General features: G+C 43.8%; 1 protein-coding gene across 1 annotated transcript in view; it reads right to left on the bottom strand.

Annotated features, from left to right (window-relative positions):
• LOC137347055 (prominin-1-A-like) overlaps nucleotides 1-22,258 on the bottom strand; it is a 289,266-nt gene that overhangs the window by 27,743 nt on the left and 239,265 nt on the right. The window contains exons 21-23 of the mRNA XM_068011104.1: nucleotides 19,569-19,622; nucleotides 6,699-6,779; nucleotides 6,372-6,440 (exon numbers count right to left, since the gene is read on the bottom strand). Of these exons, the coding sequence (XP_067867205.1) occupies nucleotides 6,372-6,440; nucleotides 6,699-6,779; nucleotides 19,569-19,622 (204 nt within the window). The remainder of the gene's footprint in view (nucleotides 1-6,371; nucleotides 6,441-6,698; nucleotides 6,780-19,568; nucleotides 19,623-22,258) is intronic.

Genomic DNA, 22,258 nt, shown 5'->3' with positions numbered 1-22,258 from the left:
TGTTAAAAGAAGTGGCTTGTGAGATAGTCGATGCATTTGTTTTAATTTTCCAAAATTCCCTAGATTCGGGGAAGGTTCTGATAGATTGGAAAATAGCAAATGCACCCTTTATTCAAAAAGGGAGGGAGACAGAAAGCAGGAAACTACAGGCCAGTTAGCTTAGCATCTGTCTTAGGGAAAAACCATTATTAAAGACATTATAGCAGGGCATTTAGAGAAATTCAAGGTAATCAGGCAGAGTCAACATGGTTTTGTGAAAGGGAAATGTATTGAAATTCTTTGAGGGAGTTACATGTGCTGTGGATAAAGGGGAACCAGTGGATTTAATGTACTTAGATTTCCAGAAGGCATTTGATAAAGAGCCACATCAAAGGTTATTGCAGAAAATAAAAGCTCATGGTGTAGGGGCTAACATATTGGCATGGATAGAAGATTGGCCAGCTAACAGGAAACAGAGAGTAGGCATAAATGGTTCATTTTCTGGTTGGCAAGATGTAACAAGTGGTCTGCACACGGATCTGTGCTGGGGCCTCAACTTTTTACATTTTATATAAATGATTTAGATGAAGGGACCAAAGGTATGGTTGCTAAATTTGCTGATGACACAAAGATAGGTAGGAAAGTAACTTGTGAAAAGGACATAAGGGGGCTACAAAAGCATATAGATAGGTTGTGAGTAGGCAAAGACCTGGCAAACGGAGTATAATGTGGGAAAGTGGGAAATTGTCACTTTGGCAGGAAGAATAAAAAAGCATGTTATCTAAATGGTGAGAGATTGTAGAGCTCTGAGATGCAGAAGGATATGGGTGTCCTTGTGCATGAATCGCAAAAGGTTATTATGCAGATAATTAGGAAAGCTAATAGAATGTTATCGTTTATTGCGAGGGGAATTGAATACAAAAGTAGAGCGGTTATGCTTCAGCGATACTGGTCTCCTTATTTAAGGAAGGATGCAAATGCGTTGGAGGCAATACAGAGAAGGTTTACTACATGAATACCTGGAATGGGCAGGCTGTCTTACGAGGAAAGATTGGACAGGCTAGGCTTGTATCCGCTGGAGTTTAGAAGGGTAAGAGGTGACTTGATTGAAACATACAAGATCCTGAGGGGTCTTGACAGGGTGGATGTGAAAAGGATGTTTCCCCTTGTGGGAGAATCTAGAACTCGGTGTCACTGTGTAAAAATAAGGGGTCGACCATTTAAAACAGAGATGAGGAGAAATTGTTTCTCAGACGGTCGTGAGTCTTTGAAATTCTCTTCCTCAAAAGGCAGTGGAAGCAGAGTCTTTGAATATTTTTAAGGCAGAGGTAGATAAATTCTTGATAAGCAAGGGGGTGGAAGATTATCAGGGGTAGGTAGAAATGTGGAGTAATCAGTTCAGCCATGAACTTATTGAAAGGTAGAGCAGGCTGGAAGGGCCGAGTGGACTACCCCTGCTCCTAATTCGTATGTTTGTATGTTTATATGTACTCTGCCTTAAAAATATTCAAAGACTCTGGTTCCACTGTCTTTTGGAGGAAGAGAGTTGCAGAAACTCTCAACCCTCAGAGAAAAGATTTCTCATCTGTGTCTTCTGGAAATCTAAGTACAGTACATCCTCCAGTTCCCCTTTCTCCATGGCACATGTTACTTCTTCGAAGAACTCCAATAAATTAGTTAAACATGACTTCCCTTTCATAAAACCATGTTGGCTCTGCCTGATTACCTTGAAGTTTTCTAAATGCCCTGCTATAACTTCTTTAATGAAGGTAAAGAATCCTACTTATCCTAATTTTGAAAAATGATCACTATTTAATGTTAATTAATTTGACCTTTTTTGTGTAAATAAGCTGACTCATTACGGGGTGTTGCAAAGTAACCTATATACCTGCTCCGTGATTGGAAAAGGACGGGAGGGGAAGGAAGAGAAAGACATACACCATTTTGGACACATTCTTTCTTCATTGCTGAGTCAAAATCCTGGAACACCCTACCTAACAGCACCATTGGAGCACCTTCACTAAGATTAAACATTTAACCCTACTAAAGAACTTCTGTAGTATAGTGTACTTGAAATATAGGGCACTATATAAATGATGGCAAGGTAGAGGGATTGTGGGAAATTATGTAAAGCTGGAAGAAGCTCATTGCAGCTGAAGCTAAAGGTCCTTGAAAACTGAGACTGTGTACTGTCTATCAGGAATGCAGAGGCCTCTCTCAAGTAGATAAGAGACCACAGTATCTAGAAACATTGAGATAAGGAGAAAATAAGACCATGGTGAATACTAAGGGCATTACATAATTATTTAAGGTTGGTAGCAGCCACATGACCAAATACATGATTGGTCAAGAAAAGCATGTACAGAGCATGACAGCCACGGGATGAATATGATTGGGGATGGGGATGGGTTAATCGGATAGGAGCCAGGATAAAAGAGACCCTCCCAGTCAGGTCTGTACATTGGAGAGAATCAGAAACAAGAATACAGAGAAAAGAGAAGTTCGAAGACCAAAAGCTGCAAGAGAAGATGTGCGTTCCCCATCCAGGACTAATACAGGAAGGAGATAGCTTGCGTTAAACTGTAAATCGCTGCCCAAGAATATTGCCATAGTTTGCATGAAACTTAATAAACTTTATCACAACCTCAGTAGAGACAGCTAACTTTAAAACAAAAGATATGAACTTTCCAATGGCTGATAAAAGAATCACACGACAAGATTTCATGTTTTAAGACTTTTACCATAACAAAGGAACTAAAAATCAATATTAACTGAACAGTAAAATAAAAGCAAAATACTGCTGATTCTGGAAATCAAATAATAACAGTGTTGGAAATACTCTGCAGGTCAGGCAGCATCTGTGGAGAGAGAAGCAGAGTTAACGTTTTAGACCTGTGACCTTTCATCAGAACTAGCAAAGGTTAGAAAATTAGGCTTTAAACAAGTGAAGGGGGGGAGGCGGTTTCGTGGGGAAGAGAACAAAAGGGAAGGTGTGTGATAGAGCAGATTAAAAAACAAAGCTGTGATGGGACAAAGACAAAGAGCATGTTAATGCTTGTGGTGAAAGACAAAGCATTAATCCAGAGAGTGTTCGTGGCAGAGTAATGAGCAACTCTGTCCAGATGAAAAAACAGGCACATGGTTAAAAAAAAAAATAGAAAAAAGGACAGTCATGCTCTGAAATTGTTGAACTCGAAGTTGAGTCAGTGAGGCTAGAGGGAAGATTGGACAGGCTAGGCTTGTATCCACTGGAATTTAGAAGAGTAAGAGAAGACTTGATTGAAACATATAAGATCCTGAGGGGTCTTGACAGGGTGGATGTGGAAAGGATGTTTTCTCTTGTGGGCGAATCTAGAACTGGAGGTCACAGTTTAAAAATAAAGGGGTCATCCCTTTAAGACAGAGATGAGGAGAAATTTTTTCAGAGGTTCATGAGTCTTTGGAATTCTCTTCCTCAAAAGGCAGTGGAAGCAGACGCTCTGAATATTTTTAAGGCAGAGATGGATAGATTCCTGATAAGCAAGGGGGTTGAAGGTTATCGGCGGTAGGTGGAAATGTGGAGTCATCAGTTCAGCCATGAACTTATTGAATGGTGGAGCAGGCTCGAAGGGCTGAGTGGCCTACTCCTGCTCCTAATTTGTATGTTCGTATGCTATAGGGTGCCGAATCGACAGATCAGGTGCTGCTCCTCAAGCATGATTTGATGTTCACTGGAACACTGCAGCAGGCCAAGGACAGAAGTGTGGGCATGGGAGCGGGGTAGTAGTTGAAATGGCAAGCAGAGGGAACGATCCCTTCGGAATGCTGACAGGGGAAGGGAAGATGTGTTTGGTAGTGGCATCACGCTGGAGGTGGCAGAAATGGTGGAGGATGTGGAGGCTGGTGGGGTGGAAAGTGAGGACAAGTGGAACCCTGTCGCAGTTTGGGGAGGAAGGGCAAGGGATGAGGGCAGAAGTTCCCTCTGCAACAACCTGGTCCACTCCTCCATCTCCCCCGACACCTTGTCCCCTTTCCATGCAATCGCAGGAGGTGTAATCCCTGCCCTTTTACTCCTCTCTCTCCTCACCATCCAAGGCCTCAAACACTCCTTCCAGGTGAAACAGCAATTTACTTGTACTTCCTTCAATTTAGTATACTGTACTCGCTGCTCACAATGTCGTCGCCTCTACATTGGGGATACCAAACGTGGATTGGGTGACTGCTTTGCAGAACACCTCCGCTCAGTCTGAAAGCATGATGCCGTACTTTTTCATTTCATCTTCATTTCAGAGCATGATGGACCCCGTTTTTATCTTTAGCTATTTTTTTCTTTTTACTTTGTTTATTTTATTGCATCATTCATTTTTTTTTAATCATGTGCCTACTCGCTGCTTTTTTTTGTCATATTTGTGCTTTGGGCCAGGTTGTTCTACTTTTCTGTCAATTAACACTCTCTCTGCACTAATGCTTTGTCTTTCAGCACACCGTTAACATACCGTTTGCCTTTGCTCCATGACCTTCTGGTCAATTATTCTCTTGTAATCTTGTCCTATCAACACCTTCTCTTTAGTTATCTCTTGCACCACCCCTGCTTTATTTGCTTAAAACGTATTACATTTCTAGCCTCTGCCAGTTCTGATGAAGGGTCACTGACCTGAAATGGTAACTCTGCTTATCTCTCCACAGATGCTGCCAGACTTGAGTACTTCTAGTATTTCTAGTTTTTATTTCAGATTTCCAGCATCTGCAGAACTTTCCTTTTATTATCCTGAGTTTCTGGTTTCTTGCCATGCGGGCCGCCATTTTCTTGACTCACCACATAATTCTGACCATAGTAAAATCACCTGAGCCTGCCTTTGTTTCGAGGTGTTAAAAATTGCAATGCAAATCCAATGAGCAGAGGAGAAGCCGGGCCTGCTACGTTCAGGATCCCTCAGCAGAAAAGCCAGGCCTGCTACGTTCAGGATCCCTCAGCTGAAAAGCCGGGCCTGCTATGTTCAGGATCCCTCAGCTGAAAAGCCGGGCCTGCTACGTTCAGGATCCCTCAGCTGAAAAGCCGGGCCTGCTACGTTCAGGATCCCTCAGTAGAAGCCAGGCTTGCTACGGTCAGGATTCCTCAGTAGAAAACAGGGCCTGCTACATTCAGGATCCCTCAGCAGAAGCTGAGCCTGTGTCTTTCAGGAACCCTCAGTAGAGGCCAGGCCTGCTACATTCAGGATCCCTCAGGAGAAAAGCCAGGCCTGCTACGTTCAGGATCCCTCAGCAGAAAATACAGGCCTGCTACGCTCAGGTTCCCTCAGTAAAAGAATGGGCCTGCTATGTTCAGGATCCCTCAGTAGAAAAGCCGGGCCTGCTACATTCAGGATCCCTCAGTCACGGCGCTGCAACCACCAACAAAAGGCAAGCTTTTTATTAATTTTTTTTTAAAATGCTCCTGAGGTGACAGTAGGAGCAGCACTGCTTCCCTGATTTTACAGTACTGCTGAACAACACATCACAGTGCTGTTCATCAACACCACCACACCACCACCACCCCCACCCCCACCCCCTCTCGCCCCAACCTCCACACCCCTTTGCAATTCCACTCCCCACCCTTCGGACCACTGCCGGCAAGCCGTGCAGACCAACATTCACCTGTATTGTAGGTGAGCTTCCCATCAAGGCACAACAGGTACTAGTAGTTTGCCCAGATGATTTTAGTGAGGTCCAAGGCCCAATTTATGGCTAACCGCCTGTCTCCTGGTTCGGATGCACACTCTGTACATTACTCTCATTTCAAGTTCAAAGACAGGCCTAAATGAATTTCTGCCTTGGGAATTTAAAATGTTATGCTTGCGGCTGCATAGTATAGATCAGTGAGGATTGTGGGGATGGGAATGCGGAGCTTAGTATAAAACATGTTGCAGCCAGCTGAAGGAAGGGTCAGCAAAGAACCAAGTTACTTACTCACTTGGATAGTAATTACATGAGGAAAGCATAAGGAGAATATGATGGATATTTTCTAAAAACTTGCAACTATTTGTGGGTACTAGGATCTTAAAAAATGTATTCCTAGAATAGTTAATCGAAACATATGGAAGCATAAGTTATAAGTGGAAATAACAATGGAATAGATAAAAACAATAAAAGAGAGAATATCAAATGACAAAAAGAAATGAGAAAAGGCAAAAAAAATTATAGGGAGGCGAGAGAAAAAGGTCCTTATGATAAATTTGCAGAGATAATGATTTTGATTCACACAAAAACATTTCAGTATTTTCAAACATTAGGTTAGCTCATCTAACACAGTGCTATTGAGTTAAAATCACACCAAATCGACCATTAAGAGACAAAAAGCTGTCAAAGTAAATCTGGAAAGACGTGTTCAAAAGACAAACCTTACTTAAGTGCAACACAGGCATGACAATACTCACAGCATCCTTGCTCCACTCTACATATTCATAGATGTAGCCTGTTAGAGTCTTTCTATAATGAAGGATTTCCTAAGACAGAAATACATTTTAGAAAATGTCACTGGCAACTTGAAAGACAGACTTGCATTTATATAGTGCCCTTCACAACCTCAGGTCATCCCAAAGCTTTTTACAGCCAATGAAGTACTTTTGAATTGTATACTCTATTGTAATGTATGAAATTAGGCACATAAACAGATAATGCAGGGAGCTTGTTTGCATTGCATGGAGAACATTTTATATACACTGGAGATAGCATATTCTGTTATAAGGCCAAGAACACATTACCTTATTTGCAATGTCAGTGCCATTGTTGTCGATTAGGTACTGAGCTGCTTCAACAGTATTAATTACTTCTCCCACTTTTATCTGTGGAAAAGTAACAGCAGTTACGAAGAATAACATAGAAATTACAGCACAGAAACAGGCCATTCCACCCAACTGGTTTATGCCAGCGTTTATGCTGCACACAAGCCTCCTCCGACCCTTCTCCATCTTACCTTATCAGCATAATACTCTACGCCTTTCTCCCTCGTGTTTATGTAGCTTTCCCTTAAATGCATTATACTATTCACCTGACCTACTCCTATGGTAGCCAGTTCCACAATCTAACCAGTTTTGGTTAAAGAAGTTTCTCCTGACTTCCCAAATGTATTTATTAGTGAGTATCTTACATTTATGATCCCTTAGTTTTGTGTAAAGAGCATGACATTTTTAAAAGATTGATGTTCGCGCAACTTAACCATACACCATTTTCCACGAAAGGGAACAGCAGTTAACTTGCCAACCCACATTTCTACAATGCCATTCATAAACCAGGAATGAACACAAGAAAAAAGAGTAGGCCATACTGTCCCTCAAGCCTGTTCTGGATCATGGTTGATCTGATCTTGGACTCAACTCCACTTTCCTGCCTGTTTGCCATAACACTCGACTCCCCTAAAGTTCAAGAAACTGTCCATCTCAGCCTTGAATATATCCCATGACCCAGAATCCACAGCTCTCTGGGGTGTAGAATTGCAAGAGAAGAAATTTCTCCTCATCTTAGTCTTAAACAGGCGACTCCTTATTCTGAAACTATGCTCCCTAGTTCTAGATTACCCCATTAGGGGAAACATCCTCTCAGCATCTGCCCTGTCAATCCCCCTCAGAATCTTAGTGCTGGATTTTGGTAACCCGTCACCGATTTCGGCTGCGATCTCAACCGAGGAGCAGCTGTGATCTCCTGTGCGGTGGCTCATTTGAATAGCCAGGGTGGCCCAAACCCCGCCCCCCCCCCGCCCACCCCGATCACATGGAGGTCTGTCCGTCCCTGGCAATGGCTTCAGCTGCCCATGAGCAAGCACTGGTGCGTTTTCAAAGGGTAGCCAGCCCTGCCAGCTCATGTAAATGTTTCAACAAGTATGCCCCAAAAAAATACAATAAATTTCTAACGGCCCTTTCCCACCCCCCATTAACATTACTTATTTGCTGTTCCACCACCCCAACCCCCCAAAACACTTACCTTTTAAATGTGACCACCCCCACCCAGACTGCACAATGTTTAGAGTTCACCCCTTCCCACCATCCCCTCCACCCATTACGTTTATTTGATCCCTCTCTCCCCCTCGACCCACAGAAAATATTAACTCCTCCCCCCTCCCCACCAGTATCGCGCTGCCTTTCCCCAGATGGGGAATTGAAGGCGCGGGAGTGCTGGCCATCATGCCAAAGGTCACGGCGGGCCAGGAAAATTGAAGGTAAATCCATTCATTTTATTTATTTAAATTCAGGCCCCGTCACCCAGTGTCGACGGTGTCGAAAGCAGTGGCGGGTCTCTTCCGGACCCATCTTCAGGCACCCCGCACCACAGATCACGACGCCACAGGGACAAGATCCAGCCCTTATTCTTTCAGTAAGGCCACCTGTCAATCTTCTACATTTCAATGAACATAGGCCCAACCTACTCAACCCTTCCTCATATGGCAACCCCATCATCCCAGGAATAAAAATACTTAGGTCAGGCAGCATCTGTGGAGAGAGAAGCAGAGTTAACGTTTCAAGTCTGTGACCTTACATCCCTGGAATCAACCTCGTGAATCTTCTCTGAACTGTCTCCAATGCAAGCATAACCCTCTTTAAATTACGAGACTAAGGCCTGGATATTTTGTTGCCGCCCCCGTCATTGTCAGCGGCTGTAAAAGATGGCGGCCCGCACACATAGGCTTTACTCTGTGGAGCTGCTGTGATATTAAATGCGGTGGCTCATTTACATGGCTGGGGCAGACTGCTCCCTCCGATGACGTGGGAAGGGGCGAGCAGTCCGGTGTCATTGCGCAGGTGCTGAGACCATTTTAAAAGGGCTTCCAGCTCTTCAATGTAACTTAAGTTTTTAAAGAAACCTGGTTGTAAAAAGGTGAATAAAGTTATTGCGACCCTCTCCCACCCACCCTCCCCCCGACAATGACCATAAAATTTATTACTTTCCCTCTTCCGCTCCCCTCCCCCAAAATTAATAAACCAAGAACTTTATCCCTTCTCACCACCCCCTAGACCAATCAGAAAGATTTCCCAGCGCTCCCCCAGCCTGAAAAACTTACCTCCTCCATCCTCCCCACCAGCGTTCCATTGGATTTCCAGGAGTCCCAGCAACCGACCATAGAATTGGAACAAGATGGTTGATGGGAGCAGGTAAGTCATTAATTCATTACTTTACATGAATTAATGTATTTAAATTTTGCTCCTGTCGCCAAGCAGCGGGAGGGGGCGGTACAGGGGGAGTTGGGCCGCCAAGAGGGTTCGCCACCGCTGGCAAATATGGGGCCAGACCTTCCCTTCGTCAAGGCCCGTGGTGAGCCTCCCTCAGAGGCATTTTCTGGGCTCCCCCACCACGAACCCTGACGTTGCTGGAAGGGGGGGGGTTGGGGTGGGTCAGTAAACTTCAGCCCTAAAACTCTATGGAATACTCTGGGTGCAAACTCACCAACGCCCTGTACAGTTGTCGCGAGACTTCCCTACTTTTATTCTCCATTTCACTTGCAATAAAGGCTAATAATCCATTTACCTTCCTAATAACTTGCTGCACCTGCATGCTAACTTTTTATGTTGAGTGTATGAAGACACCCAGATTCCTCTGTACCGCAGCATTCTGTAGTCTCTCTCCAATTAAATAATAATTTGCTTTTCTATTCTTCCTACCAAAGTGGATAACCTCACATTTTCCCACATTACACTGCCAAATTTTTACCCACTCACAATCTATCTATATCCCTTTGCAGACTGTGTCCTCCTCATAACTTGCTTTCCTACCTTTGTATCATTAGCAAATTTGGCTACAATACACTCGCTCCCTTCACCGAAGTTATTAATATAGATTGTAAATAGTTGAAGCCCCAGCACTGATCCCTGTGGCATTCCACTAGTTGTAGTTTGCCAACCTGAAAATGACCAATTTATGCAGAGTCTCTGTTTTCTGTTAGTTAGCCAATCCATGCTAATATATTACTCCCAACACCGTGAGTTCTTATCTTGTTTAGTAACCTTTTACGTAGCAACTTATTGAACACCTTTTGGAAATCCAAATATACTACATCTACTGGTTCCTTTTAATCCACCCTACTCGTTACATCCTCAAAGAATTCTAATAAATTTGTTAAACATGATTTTCCTTTCATAAAGCCACATTGACTTTGCTTGATTGTCTTATGACTTCCTTAATAATAATGACAGATGTTAGGCTAACTGGCCTATAGTTTCCTGCTTTCTGTCTCCCTCTTTTTGTGAATAGGGGCATTACATTTGCAGTTTTCCAATCTGCTAGGACCTTTCCTGAAACTAAGGAATTTTGGAAGCCTACAACCAATGCATCCACTATCTCTGCAGACTTTTCTTTTACGATCTTAGGATGCAGGTCATCAGGTCCAGGGGACTTGTCAGCCTTTAATCTCATTAGTTTGCTTCATACCTTTTCACTAGTGATAATTGTTTTAAGTTCCTCCCTCACTTTGACACCAGATTTTCCACTATTGGTGTCCACCGCGAAGTCAGATATAAAATATTGTTCAATGTCTCTGCCATTTCCTTGTCTCCCATTATTAATTCTCCAGTCTCATCCTCTAAAAGCCAACATTTACGTTAGTTACTCTCTTCCTTTTTATCTACTTGTAGAAGCTCTTACTGTCTGTTTTTATATTTCCCAGAGTCAGTCATTTACAGCACAGGAGGCCATACAGCCCATTAAGTCCATGCCTGCTCGCCACAGAGCTATTTAGTCAGTCCCATTTCCCTACACGATCCCCGTAGCCATGCGAGTCTATGTCCTTCAAGTGGCCATCCAATTTCCTTTTGAAATCATTGATCGTCTCTGCTTCCACCACCCTCATGGGCAGCAAGTTCCATGTTATTACCATCTGCTGCGTAAAAAAAGTGCTTCCTCATATTCCCCCAGCATCTCTTGCCCAAAACCTTCAATTTGTGTCCCTTAGTCCTTGTACAATTAGTTAATGGCAACAGTTTTTTCTTGTCTAACTTATCTCAGCCTGTCATAATCTTGTACACTTCTATTAATACTCCCCTCAATCATCTTTGTTCTAAGGAGATCACCAGTTTTTTTCAACCTAATCTTGTAACTAAAATCCCCCATCCCTGGAATCATTCTGGTAAATCTCCTCTGCACCTTCTCAAGGACCCGCACATCCTTCCTGAGGTGTGGTGACCAAAACCGGACGTAATACTCCAGTTGGGGCCTAACCAGAATTTTATAAAGGTTCAGCATAACTTCCCTGCTATTGTAGTCAATGCCTCTATTGACGAAGTCCAAGATCCAATATACTTTACAAAGCACTTCTCAATATGTCCTGCCACCTTCAAAGACTGATGCACATGCACCCACAAGTCCCTCTGTTCCTGCACATTCTTTAGAACTTTGCCTTAAATTACATATTGCCTCTCCCTATTCCTTCTACCAAAATGCATCACCTCACACTTGTCAGTATTAAATTCCAGTTGCCAGCTTTCTGCTAGCCTATATCATGTTGCAGGCAATTTATATCATCTTCACTGTTTGCCATACCTCCAGGTTTGGTGTCATCGACAAATTTTGATATTCTACTCTGTATTCCAAGATCCAAGTCACATATGTATATAGTAAAAAAAAAAGGAGTGGTCCCAGCACTGACCCTTGGCGTACACTACTGTTTACCATCCTTCCGTCTGAAAAACAACCATTTAGTATGACTCAAATAAAAACAAGAAATGCTGGAAATACTCAGCAGGTCTGGCAGCATCTTTGGAGAGAGAAGCAGAGTTAACGTTTCAGGTCAGATTTCCAGCATCTGCAGTATTTTGTTTTCAATTAGTATGACTTGCTGTGTTCTGTTCTTAAGCCAATTATTCATCCAATTGGACACTGACCCTCGTATTCCATGAGCTGGTTTACTCCCTCCTTTATTTGTCATCCTTTGTTGGTTTCTAAAATTTTCTCAACATTCTGACCTACCACTAAACTTTATTTTTTGTTCTTGGGTTGTGGTTGTCACTGGCATTTATTGACCATCACTAATTGCCCTTGGGTAAGCCACATTTTTGAACTGCTGTAGACAATGTCATGTATTACACTCACTGTGCTGTTAGGAAGGGAGTTCCAGTATATTGACCAGCAACAGTGAAGTAACAACGCTATAGTTCCAAGTCAGGATCGTGAGTGTCTTGAAGGGCAACTTACAGATGGTAGTATTCCCATGCTTCTGCCTCCCTTGTCCTTCTAGATGGTAGAGGCTGTGGGTTTGGAAGGTGCTGTCAAAGGAGCTTTGGCAAGTTGCTGCAGTACATCTTGTAGATGGTACACACTGCTGCCACTGTGCATCAGTGGTGGAAGGAGTGAATGTTTAACGTTGTTGAAGGAACTTTGCATGTCAAATGTGTGGGCACTAAAACCTTGTTGCTGCATTGTTGTGGCCTGTGGAGTAGTGGGCCGAGAATAAAGAGTGCACTCCTCCTGCTTCAGTCATAACACTTGCTATTTCTTATCTCCACCCAAACTGATTCTACGTCTCTATCTTCTGAGCCAAGATAATTTCTCATGAATGTACTGATCTCATAGTTTGTTAACAGAGGCACTCCACCTCCTTTTCCTTTCTGTCTATCCTTCGAAATGTCAATCACCCTGAATATTCAGTTCCTATCCTTAGTCACCTTGCAACCGCGCCTCTAACAGCTGTCAGATCATACACTTATTTCTATTTGCACCAGCAATTCATCTATCTTATGAATACTGCATGCATTTAGGTAAAGAGCCTTTAATTTTGTCTATTTTTTTTTTTTAAACATATTTTTCCATTCTCTGAACCTATTTGCTGGTGCACTTTTATGTTTGTACGCTCTGTCCCTTCCTATCACATTCTTTTTACCATCACTCATATCGTTACCTTGCACTATTGCCTTGCCCTTGAATTTTCTAAATTCTCCCTCACTTGAACTCTCCCCCCACTACTTTTTAATATAAAGCCCCATCTATAGCTCTAATTATTCAATTTGCCAGGACACTGGATGCAGCTCAGTTCAAGTGCCAGTGACCCATGAATTGAAACCTATTTCTCCCACACTATCTTTGAGCCATACATTCAACTCTCTGATCTTATTGACCCAATGCCAGTTTGCTTGTGACTCAGGGAGTAAACATTGTTTATTACCTTTGCAGTTCTGCTCTTTAATTTTGCCTCTAGCTGCTCATACTTCCTCAGCAGGATCTCTTTCTTAGTCCTACCTCTGTCGTTGGTACCCATGTGGACCTTGACTACTGGATCTTTTCCCTCCCACTCCAAGTTCCTCTCCAGCCCCGAGGAAATGTCCTTAACCCTGGCATTAGGCAGGCAACACAACCTTCGGGACACTCACTCTCAGCTGCAGAGAACAGTATCCATCACCCTAACCATAAAATCACCTACCATACTACATTCCTTTTAACTCCCCCAATTTGCCCCCATAGCACAGTGCTGTAGTCAGTTTATACATCCTCCCTGCAGTCCTTTCTTTCATCCACACAGGCTGAAAGAACCTCAGACCTGTTGAGCAAGTGCAAGAGGCTCCTCCAATGCTACCTTCTGTATCCTCATACTTGCCTCACTGATAGTCACACCCTCCTGTCCCTGACCATGGAACAAATCTGAAGTATTTATCCTAAGGGGTGTAACTGCCTCCTGCAACAAAGGATACTTTCTCCCTCCCTGATGCATCGCAATGTCCAAAGCCTGGACTCCAGCTCATCCACTCGGAGCTGAAATTCCTCGAGCTGTAGACACTTACCGCAGATGTGGTTGCTGAGGATCACACTAGTGTCCACCAGCTCCCACATGGTACAGCTGCAATACATCATCTGCCCTGCCATCTCTATAGTATTTTGTTTAACTAATTATGTTTTCAAGTTTGGAAACATCGCTCAATGGTCTCTATTTATAGTTTTTAATCCAGTTAATAACCTTGGCTAACTTATTAAATTTAGTTGAATGTTTAGGTATGCGGGCAGCCATAAAGACGGGGCTAAAGTGTGGCGAGTCGAAGAGACTTAGTAGTTGGCAGGAAAAAAGACAGAGGCGCAAGGGGAGAGCCAACTGTGTAACAGCCCCGACAAACAAATTTCTCTGCAGCACCTGTGGAAGAGCCTGTCTCTCTAGAATTGGCCTTTATAGCCACTCCAGGCGCTGCTTCACAAACCACTGACCACCTCCAGGCGCGTATCCATTGTCTCTCGAGATAAGGAGGCCAAAGAAAGAACGAACTGTAACTTAGCCCACAGTCCTAATTTGACCCTATTTGTTTGTATTTATTTTTTACATATCAAACAGCACCTCTTATCCCCACCTCACTGAATTCCTACACTCACTAAATTCCCTTGCACTCTGGTGAAATCTGCACTCAGGTAAAGGTGCTCTGTGCTAATACCCAATATTAATTAACTTATTGTTGTATTTGCTCCAAATGAAATTTTTAATTTCTTAACTCTAGTTTAAACCAAATCCCTAGTTTAGATAGAAAGAGAAAATGCTCATCAACCAATCACTTACCTGCTTTCCTGTGACATCATACTTCGATTTTATTTTTTCAAACTCGATTCGACTGCTAAGTACATCTTATCCAAAAACTTTCCCTCTCTACATCCAACTACCTTCCTCAACAACAGGTATACCGTTTTGGATACTGTTGCGGGGGACGACTTACCAGGGGTAAGCAATGGGGTACAGGTCTCTGGCACAGAGTCTGTCCCTGTTGCTCAGAAGGGAAAGGGGAAGAGGAGCAGAGCATTAGTCATTGGGGACTCCATAGTTAGGGGAACAGATAGGAGGTTCTGTGGGAACGAGAGAGACTCACGGTTGGTGTGTTGCCTCCCAGGTGCCAGGGTTCGTGATGTCTCGGATCGTGTTTTTGGGATCCTTAAGGGGGAGGGGGAGCAGCCCCAAGTCGTGGTCCACATAGGCACCAACGACATAGGTAGGAAGAGAGATGGGGATTTAAGGCAGAAATTCAGGGAGCTAGGGTGGAAGCTTAGAGCGAGAACAAACAGAGTTGTTATCTCTGGGTTGTTGCCCGTGCCACGTGATAGCGAAGCGAGGAATAGGGAGAGAGAGGAGTTGAACACGTGGCTGCAGGGATGGTGTAGGAGGGAGGGTTTTGGTTTCCTGGATAACTGGGGCTCTTTCTGGGGTAGGTGGGACCTCTACAAACAGGATGGTCTTCACTTGAACCAGAGGGGTACCAATATCCTGGGGGGGGAGATTTGCTAGTGCTCTTCGGGGGGGTTTAAACTAATTCAGCAGGGGAATGGGAACCAAAATTGTAGTTCCAGTGTACAGGATGTTGAGAGTAGTGAGGTCAGGGATAAGGTTACAAGGACGCAAGAGGGCACTGGCAAGCAAGAACTTGGTTTAAAGTGTGTCTACTTCAACGCCAGGAGCATCCGGAATAAGGTGGGTGAGCTTGCAGCATGGGTTGGTACCTGGGATCTCGATGTTGTGGCCATTTCGGAGACATGGGTAGAGCAGCGGCAGGAATGGATGTTGCAGGTTCCGGGATTTAGATGTTTCAGTAAGAACAGAGAAGATGGTAAGAGAGGGGGGGGTGTGGCTTTGTTAATCAAGGAGGGTATTACAGCGGCAGAAAGGACGTTTGAGGACTCGTCTCCTGAGGTAGTATGGGCCGAGGTTAGAAACAGGAGAGGAGAGGTCACCCTGTTGGGAGTTTTCTATAGACCTCCGAATCGTTCCAGAGATGTAGAGGAAAGGATAGCGAAGATGATTCTCAACAGGAGCGGGAGTAACAGGGTAGTTGTTATGGGGGACTTTAACTTTCCAAATATTGGCTGGAAATACTATAGTTCGAGTACTTTAGATGGGTCAGTTTTTGTCCAGTGCGTGCAGGAGGGTTTTCTGACACAGTATGTAGACAGGCCAACCAGGGGCGATGCCACATTGGATTTGGTACTGGGTAATGAACCCGGCCAGGTGTTAGATTTAGATGTAGGTGAGCACTTTGGTGATAGTGATCACAATTCAGTTAGGTTTACCTTAGCGATGGGCAGGGACAGGTATATACCGCAGGGCAAGAATTATAGCTGGGGGAAAGGAAATTATGATGCGATTAGGCAAGATTTAGGATGTGTAGGATGGGGAAGGAAACTGCAGGGGATGGGCACAATAGAAATGTGGAGCTTATTCAAGGAGCAGCTACTGCGTGTCCTTGATAAGTATGTATCTGTCAGGCAGGGAGGAAGTTGTCGAGCGAGGGAGCCGTGGTTTACTAAAGAAGTTGAAGCGCTTGTCAAGAGGAAGAAGAAGGCTTATGTTAGGATGAGACGTGAAGGCTCAGTTAGGGCGCTTGAGAGTTACAAGCTAGCCAGGAAAGATCTAAAGGGAGAGCTAAGAAGAGCGAGGAGAGGACACGAGAGGTCATTGGCGGATAGGATCAAGGAAAACCCTAAGGCTTTCTATAGGTATATCAGGAATAAAAGAATGACTAGAGTTAGATTTGGGCCAATCAAGGATAGTTTTGGGAAGTTGTGTGTGGAATCAGAGGAGATAGGGGAAACGTTAAATGAATATTTTGCGTCAGTATTTACAGTAGAGAAAGAAAATGTTGTCGAGGAGAATACTGAGATACAGACTACTAGGCTAGATGGGATTGAGGTTCACAAGGAGGAGGTGTTAGCAATTTTGGAAAGTGTGAAAATAAATAAGTCCCCTGGGCCAGATGGGATTTATCCTAGGATTCTCTGCGAAGCCAGGGAGGAGATTGCAGAGCCTTTGTCCTTGATCTTTCTGTCATCATTGTCGACAGGAATAGTGCCGGAAGACTGGAGGATAGCAAATGTTGTCCCATTGTTCAAGAAGGGGAGTAGAGACAGCCCTGGTAATTATCGACCTGTGAGCCTTACTTCGGTTGTGGGTAAAATGTTGGAAAAGGTTATAAGAGATAGGATTTATAATCACCTTGAAAAGAATAAGTTCATTAGCGATAGTCAGCACGGTTTTGTGAAGGGTAGGTCGTGCCTCACAAACCTTATTGAGTTTTTCGAGAAGGTGACCAAACAGGTGGATGAGGGTAAAGCAGTGGATGTGGTGTATATGGATTTCAGTAAGGCATTTGATAAGGTTCCCCACGGTAGGCTATTGCAGAAAATACAGAAGTATGGGATTGAAGGTGGTTTAGTGCTTTGGATCAGAAATTGGTTAGCTGAAAGAAGACAGAGGGTGGTGGTTGATGGCAAATGTTCATCCTGGAGTTTAGTTACTAGTGGTGTACCGCAAGGATCTGTTTTGGGGCCACTGCTGTTTGTCATTTTTATAAATGACCTGGATGAGGGTGTAGAAGGGTGGGTTAGTAAATTTGCGGATGACACGAAGGTCGGTGGAGTTGTGGATAGTGCCGAAGGATGTTGTAGGTTCCAGAGGGACATAGATAGACTGCAGAGCTGGGCTGAGAGATGGCAAATGGAGTTTAATGCGGAAAAGTATGAGGTGATTCACTTTGGAAGGAGTAACAGGAATGCAGAGTACTGGGCTAATGGGAAGATTCTTGGTAGTGTAGATGAGCAGAGAGATCTTGGTGTCCGGGTACATAAATCCCTGAAAGTTGCCACCCAGGTTAATAGGGCTGTTAAGAAGGCATATGGTGTGTTAGCTTTTATTAGTAGGGGGATCGAGTTTAGGAGCCACGAGGTCATGTTGCAGCTGTACAGAACTCTGGTGCGGCCGCACCTGGAGTATTGCGTGCAGTTCTGGTCACCGCATTATAGGAAGGATGTGGAAGCTTTGGAAAGGGTGCAGAGGAGATTTACTAGGATGTTGCCTGGTATGGAGGGAAGGTCTTACGAGGAAAGGCTGAGGGACTTGAGGTTGTTTTCGTTAGAGAGGAGGAGGAGAGGTGACTTAATAGAGACATATAAGATAATCAGAGGGTTAGATAGGGTGGATAGTGAGAGTCTATTTCCCCGGATGGTGATGACAAACACGAGGGGACATAGCTTTAAATTGAGGGGTGATAGATAAAGGACAGATGTTAGAGGTAGTTTCTTTACTCAGAGAGTAGTAGGGGCGTGGAACGCCCTGCCTGCAACAGTAGTTGGAGAAGTAAGGCAACTTCAGTTGACACAAAATCTATTTACAGGACTGGTATAGTACCAATCGGAAATTCAGGAATCACACTTCAACTAATACATTTTAAACCAGCGTCAATATGCTCCTTCTGCAACAGGATCCATCATCTCAAACTGCTACCATCATTGTCAGCAACAGCTTCCATCTGGCCAGTAATCCTCAGGAATAAAGTTTAGTGTAATACAACACACAACCTATAGTTTTGCTGCTAAATGTTTCCACAGTTCAGTCGATGGTGAGAAAATTTCATACACTTAGCAAATCTTAGCAACCATTTGCATTCATATAGTGCTTTTGAAGAAGCAAAATGTCCTAAGGTGCTAAACAAGAGGGATATTAATAAAAATATTAACACTGAGCCACGAGAGATATTATGTCAGATGACCAAAAGCTTTGTCAAAGAGGTTTAAGGAAGCATCTGGAAGGAGGAGAGAGGCGCAGAGAGGTTTGAGAAGTAATTTGAGTTTAGGGCCAAGGCAGAGAGGTTTGAGAAGTAATTTGAGTTTAGGGCCAAGGCAGAGAGGTTTAGAGATGTAATTTGAATTTAGGGCCAAGGCAGATGAAAGCACAGCTGCCAATGGTGCAGCGATTAAAATCAGGGATGCCCGAGAGGCCAGAACTGAAGGAGTGCAGGCATCTCAAAAGGTTTGCAGGGCTGGAGGAGGTTACAAAGATATGGAGGGAGCAAGGCCGTGGAGGGATTTGAAAACAAGGATGAGGATTTTACAATTGAGATGTTGTGGAACAGTGAAATTCACACCTGGCTTGCCTCTGGCTTCATTTGGTTACAAGCAGCACTGGCAGAAGCCGAGCAGAAGGTTTTGCATCTACTTTCTTGGCTCCAGGCAAAACAGAAGGATGATAGGGAGTCCAAATACAGAAAGGGGTGGGGAAGGTGTGGGAGAAAATAACTATTTACTTGTATACCTCCATAATAACATAAAAATTGTATACCTTATCATAATGAAGTAAAAAAAAAGGCTGATTTTAAAACTATGATAATGGGTGGGTGACACAACTGGGTAAAAGAATTATATTTTTTCAGCCATATTGCACAGCATTTCAAGTGCATGAGCACTCTTGTTAGAAATCAAGCCAATTTAGACTGCACAATAGTATGAAATATCAACAAGCTGCACTTCAGCAATGGAAGAGATAAGGATATTATCTGTGCGGCTACATTCCTGACCTAAATCATAACATTGTGATGAGGCAGTGAATGAAGTTTGCTCATGAGCACAAATGGGGGAAAAAAAAGGAAATTCATGAAAGTTGATGCAAGGAAGCCATTCCATGTCCACAGGGAAAAGTTGATGCTAGCCTACTGTTGCATGCCTCCATGTGACCAGTCAACAAAACAGGCGAGCTGAAAGTAGGCTGGCCCATGCAGCATCTACCTCAAGAGATGCACGATCAAGAATAGGGCACAAAACATGGAGAAAAAGAGCCATTAAGAAAATGTAACTTAAGAAATAATCTACTGAATTTTCAACGATGAAAGGATGCATTCAACCAAACATATTAAATGATTTACCTTTACGTTTGCTGCTGAGTTTTGTAGTATTCCAATACTTTCATTCAATGCGTTCTATTAAAGTAAACAGATTATTTAAATCAGAGAGTATAACAAAAATGATAAATGTGAACAACAGATAATACCCCTGCTGGATATCTGTAAATATTCACTTCTTTCTGCTCCCAAATTTAATCCTTTGATGATTAATGCAATGCAGATTTTAAACTGCAAGCAAAATGTGTCATTAGAAAATGCGGTTGATGATGGTCCAATGTGCTATTAGTGAATGCAAGCCTGAGCAGCAGCAGGAAGAGGAGCAGTGACAGTATATACTCAGCAAAAGAAAAAAAAAATCAAGGACTGACATTACAGGACAGCAGGTAGATGATTCGTTGGTTGGTTGGTTGGTATTACCACTGTTATTTTTCTACTCTAAGTTAGGGCAGTTTGTTAAACTAAGAAATTTAGTTAGTAGTCCAATAAGTTTTAAGTTTGGGAAGTTTTAAGCAGGCTTAAATAAGTAGGGGGTAATATAGAACAGAAAGTGAGCCTGCCTGGAAGGCAGAGCAAATATAGACCTGTTAAGGCACAAGGGAAAAATGCAAGGTTGGATTGCATCTATTTCAAAGCAAGGAGTCTGACTAGTAAGGCAGATGAATTGAGGGCATTGATTAGCACATGGGATTATGATATTGTTGCTATCACAGAGACATGGTTGAGGGAGGGACAGGACTGGCAGCTCAAAATTCCAGGGTATAGAATCTTCAGGCGCGACAGGGGAGGGGATAAAAGAGGAGGTGGCATTGCACTGTTGATCAAGGAGTCAATTATTGCAGTAAGGAGGGATGACATCTTAGAAGGTTTCTCAAATGAGGCCATTTGGCTAGAATTTAAAAACAATAAGGGGGCAATCACTTGGCTGGGTGTCTACTACAGGCCTCCAAACAGTGAGGAAGAGATAGAGGAGCAGAGATGTAGGCAAATCTCGAAGGTGTAAAAATTTCTTTTTTTCTTTTGGGCCTCCTTATCTCGAGAGACAATGGATACGCGCCTGGAGGTGGTCAGTGGTTTGTGAAGCAGCGCCTGGAGTGGCTATAAAGGCCAATTCTGGAGTGACAGGCTCTTCCACAGGTGCTGCAGAGAAATTTGTTTGTTGGGGCTGTTGCACAGTTGGCTCTCCCCTTGCGCCTCTGTCTTTTTTCCTGCCAACTACTAAGTCTCTTCGACTCGCCACAATTTAGCCCTGTCTTTATGGCTGCCCGCCAGCTCTGGCGAATGCTGGCAACTGACTCCCACGACTTGTGATCAATGTCACACGATTTCATGTCGCGTTTGCAGACGTCTTTATAACGGAGACATGGACGGCCGGTGGGTCTGATACCAGTGGCGAGCTCGCTGTACAATGTGTCTTTGGGGATCCTGCCATCTTCCATGCGGCTCACATGGCCAAGCCATCTCAAGCGCCGCTGACTCAGTAGTGTGTATAAGCTGGGGGTGTTGGCCGCTTCAAGGACTTCTGTGTTGGAGATATAGTCCTGCCACCTGATGCCAAGTATTCTCCGAAGGCAGCGAAGATGGAATGAATTGAGACGTCGCTCTTGGCTGGCATACGTTGTCCAGGCCTCGCTGCCGTAGAGCAAGGTACTGAGGACACATGCCTGGTACACTCGGACTTTTGTGTTCCGTGTCAGTGCGCCATTTTCCCACACTCTCTTGGCCAGTCTGGACATAGCAGTGGAAGCCTTACCCATGCGCTTGTTGATTTCTGCATCTAGAGACAGGTTACTGGTGATAGTTGAGCCTAGGTAGGTGAACTCTTGAACCACTTCCAGAGCGTGGTCGCCAATATTGATGGATGGAGCATTTCTGACATCCTGCCCCATGATGTTCGTTTTCTTGAGGCTGATGTTTAGGCCAAATTCATTGCAGGCAGACGCAAACCTGTCGATGAGACTCTGCAGGCATTCTTCAGTGTGAGATGTTAAAGCAGCATCGTCAGCAAAGAGGAGTTCTCTGATTAGGATCATCATTATTAAAAATAATAGGGTAATAATAGTAGGGGATTTCAACTTCCCCAATATTAACTGGGATAGTCTCAGTGCAAAAGGCTTAAAAGGGGCAGAATTTTTAAAATGCATACTGGCTCAAAAAGCTCTCCTGTATGTAGAAAGTCCGACAAGGGAAAGGGCAGTACTGGACCTAATCCTAAGGAATGAAGCCGGTCAAGTGGTAGAAGTGTCAGTGGGGGAGCATTTCGGGGATAGTGACCATAACTCTAAGATTTAAAGCAGTTATGGAAAAGGACAAAGATGGACCAGAAATAAAGGTACTGAATTGGGGGAAGGCCGATTTCAATATGATAAAACAGAATCTGGCCAAGGTAGACTGGGAGCAGCTACTTGTAGGAAAGTCTACATCACATCAGTGGGAGTCAAAGAGGAAATAGTGAGAGTTCAGAGCCAACATGTACCCATTAAGGTGAAGGGTAGGACTGACAGGCCCAGGGAACCCTGGATGTCAAGGGGTAGAGAGGATTGGATCAGGAAAAAAAAAGGAGGCTTACGGCAGATCCCAAGCGCTGAAAACAGCGGAGGCACTCGAGGAGTATAGCAAGTGTAGGGTGGCAATTAAAAAAGTAATTAGGAGAATGAGGAGGGGGCATGAGAAACACAGGCAGGCAAGATAAAATAAAATGCCTTGGGATTTTC

The sequence above is a fragment of the Heterodontus francisci genome, chromosome 1 (genome assembly GCF_036365525.1).
Source record: "Heterodontus francisci isolate sHetFra1 chromosome 1, sHetFra1.hap1, whole genome shotgun sequence".
In the NCBI taxonomy this organism is placed as follows: Eukaryota; Metazoa; Chordata; class Chondrichthyes; order Heterodontiformes; family Heterodontidae; genus Heterodontus; species Heterodontus francisci.
The sequence above is the reverse complement of the archived record's forward strand: the minus strand, read 5'-3'. Positions and strand labels throughout refer to the sequence as shown.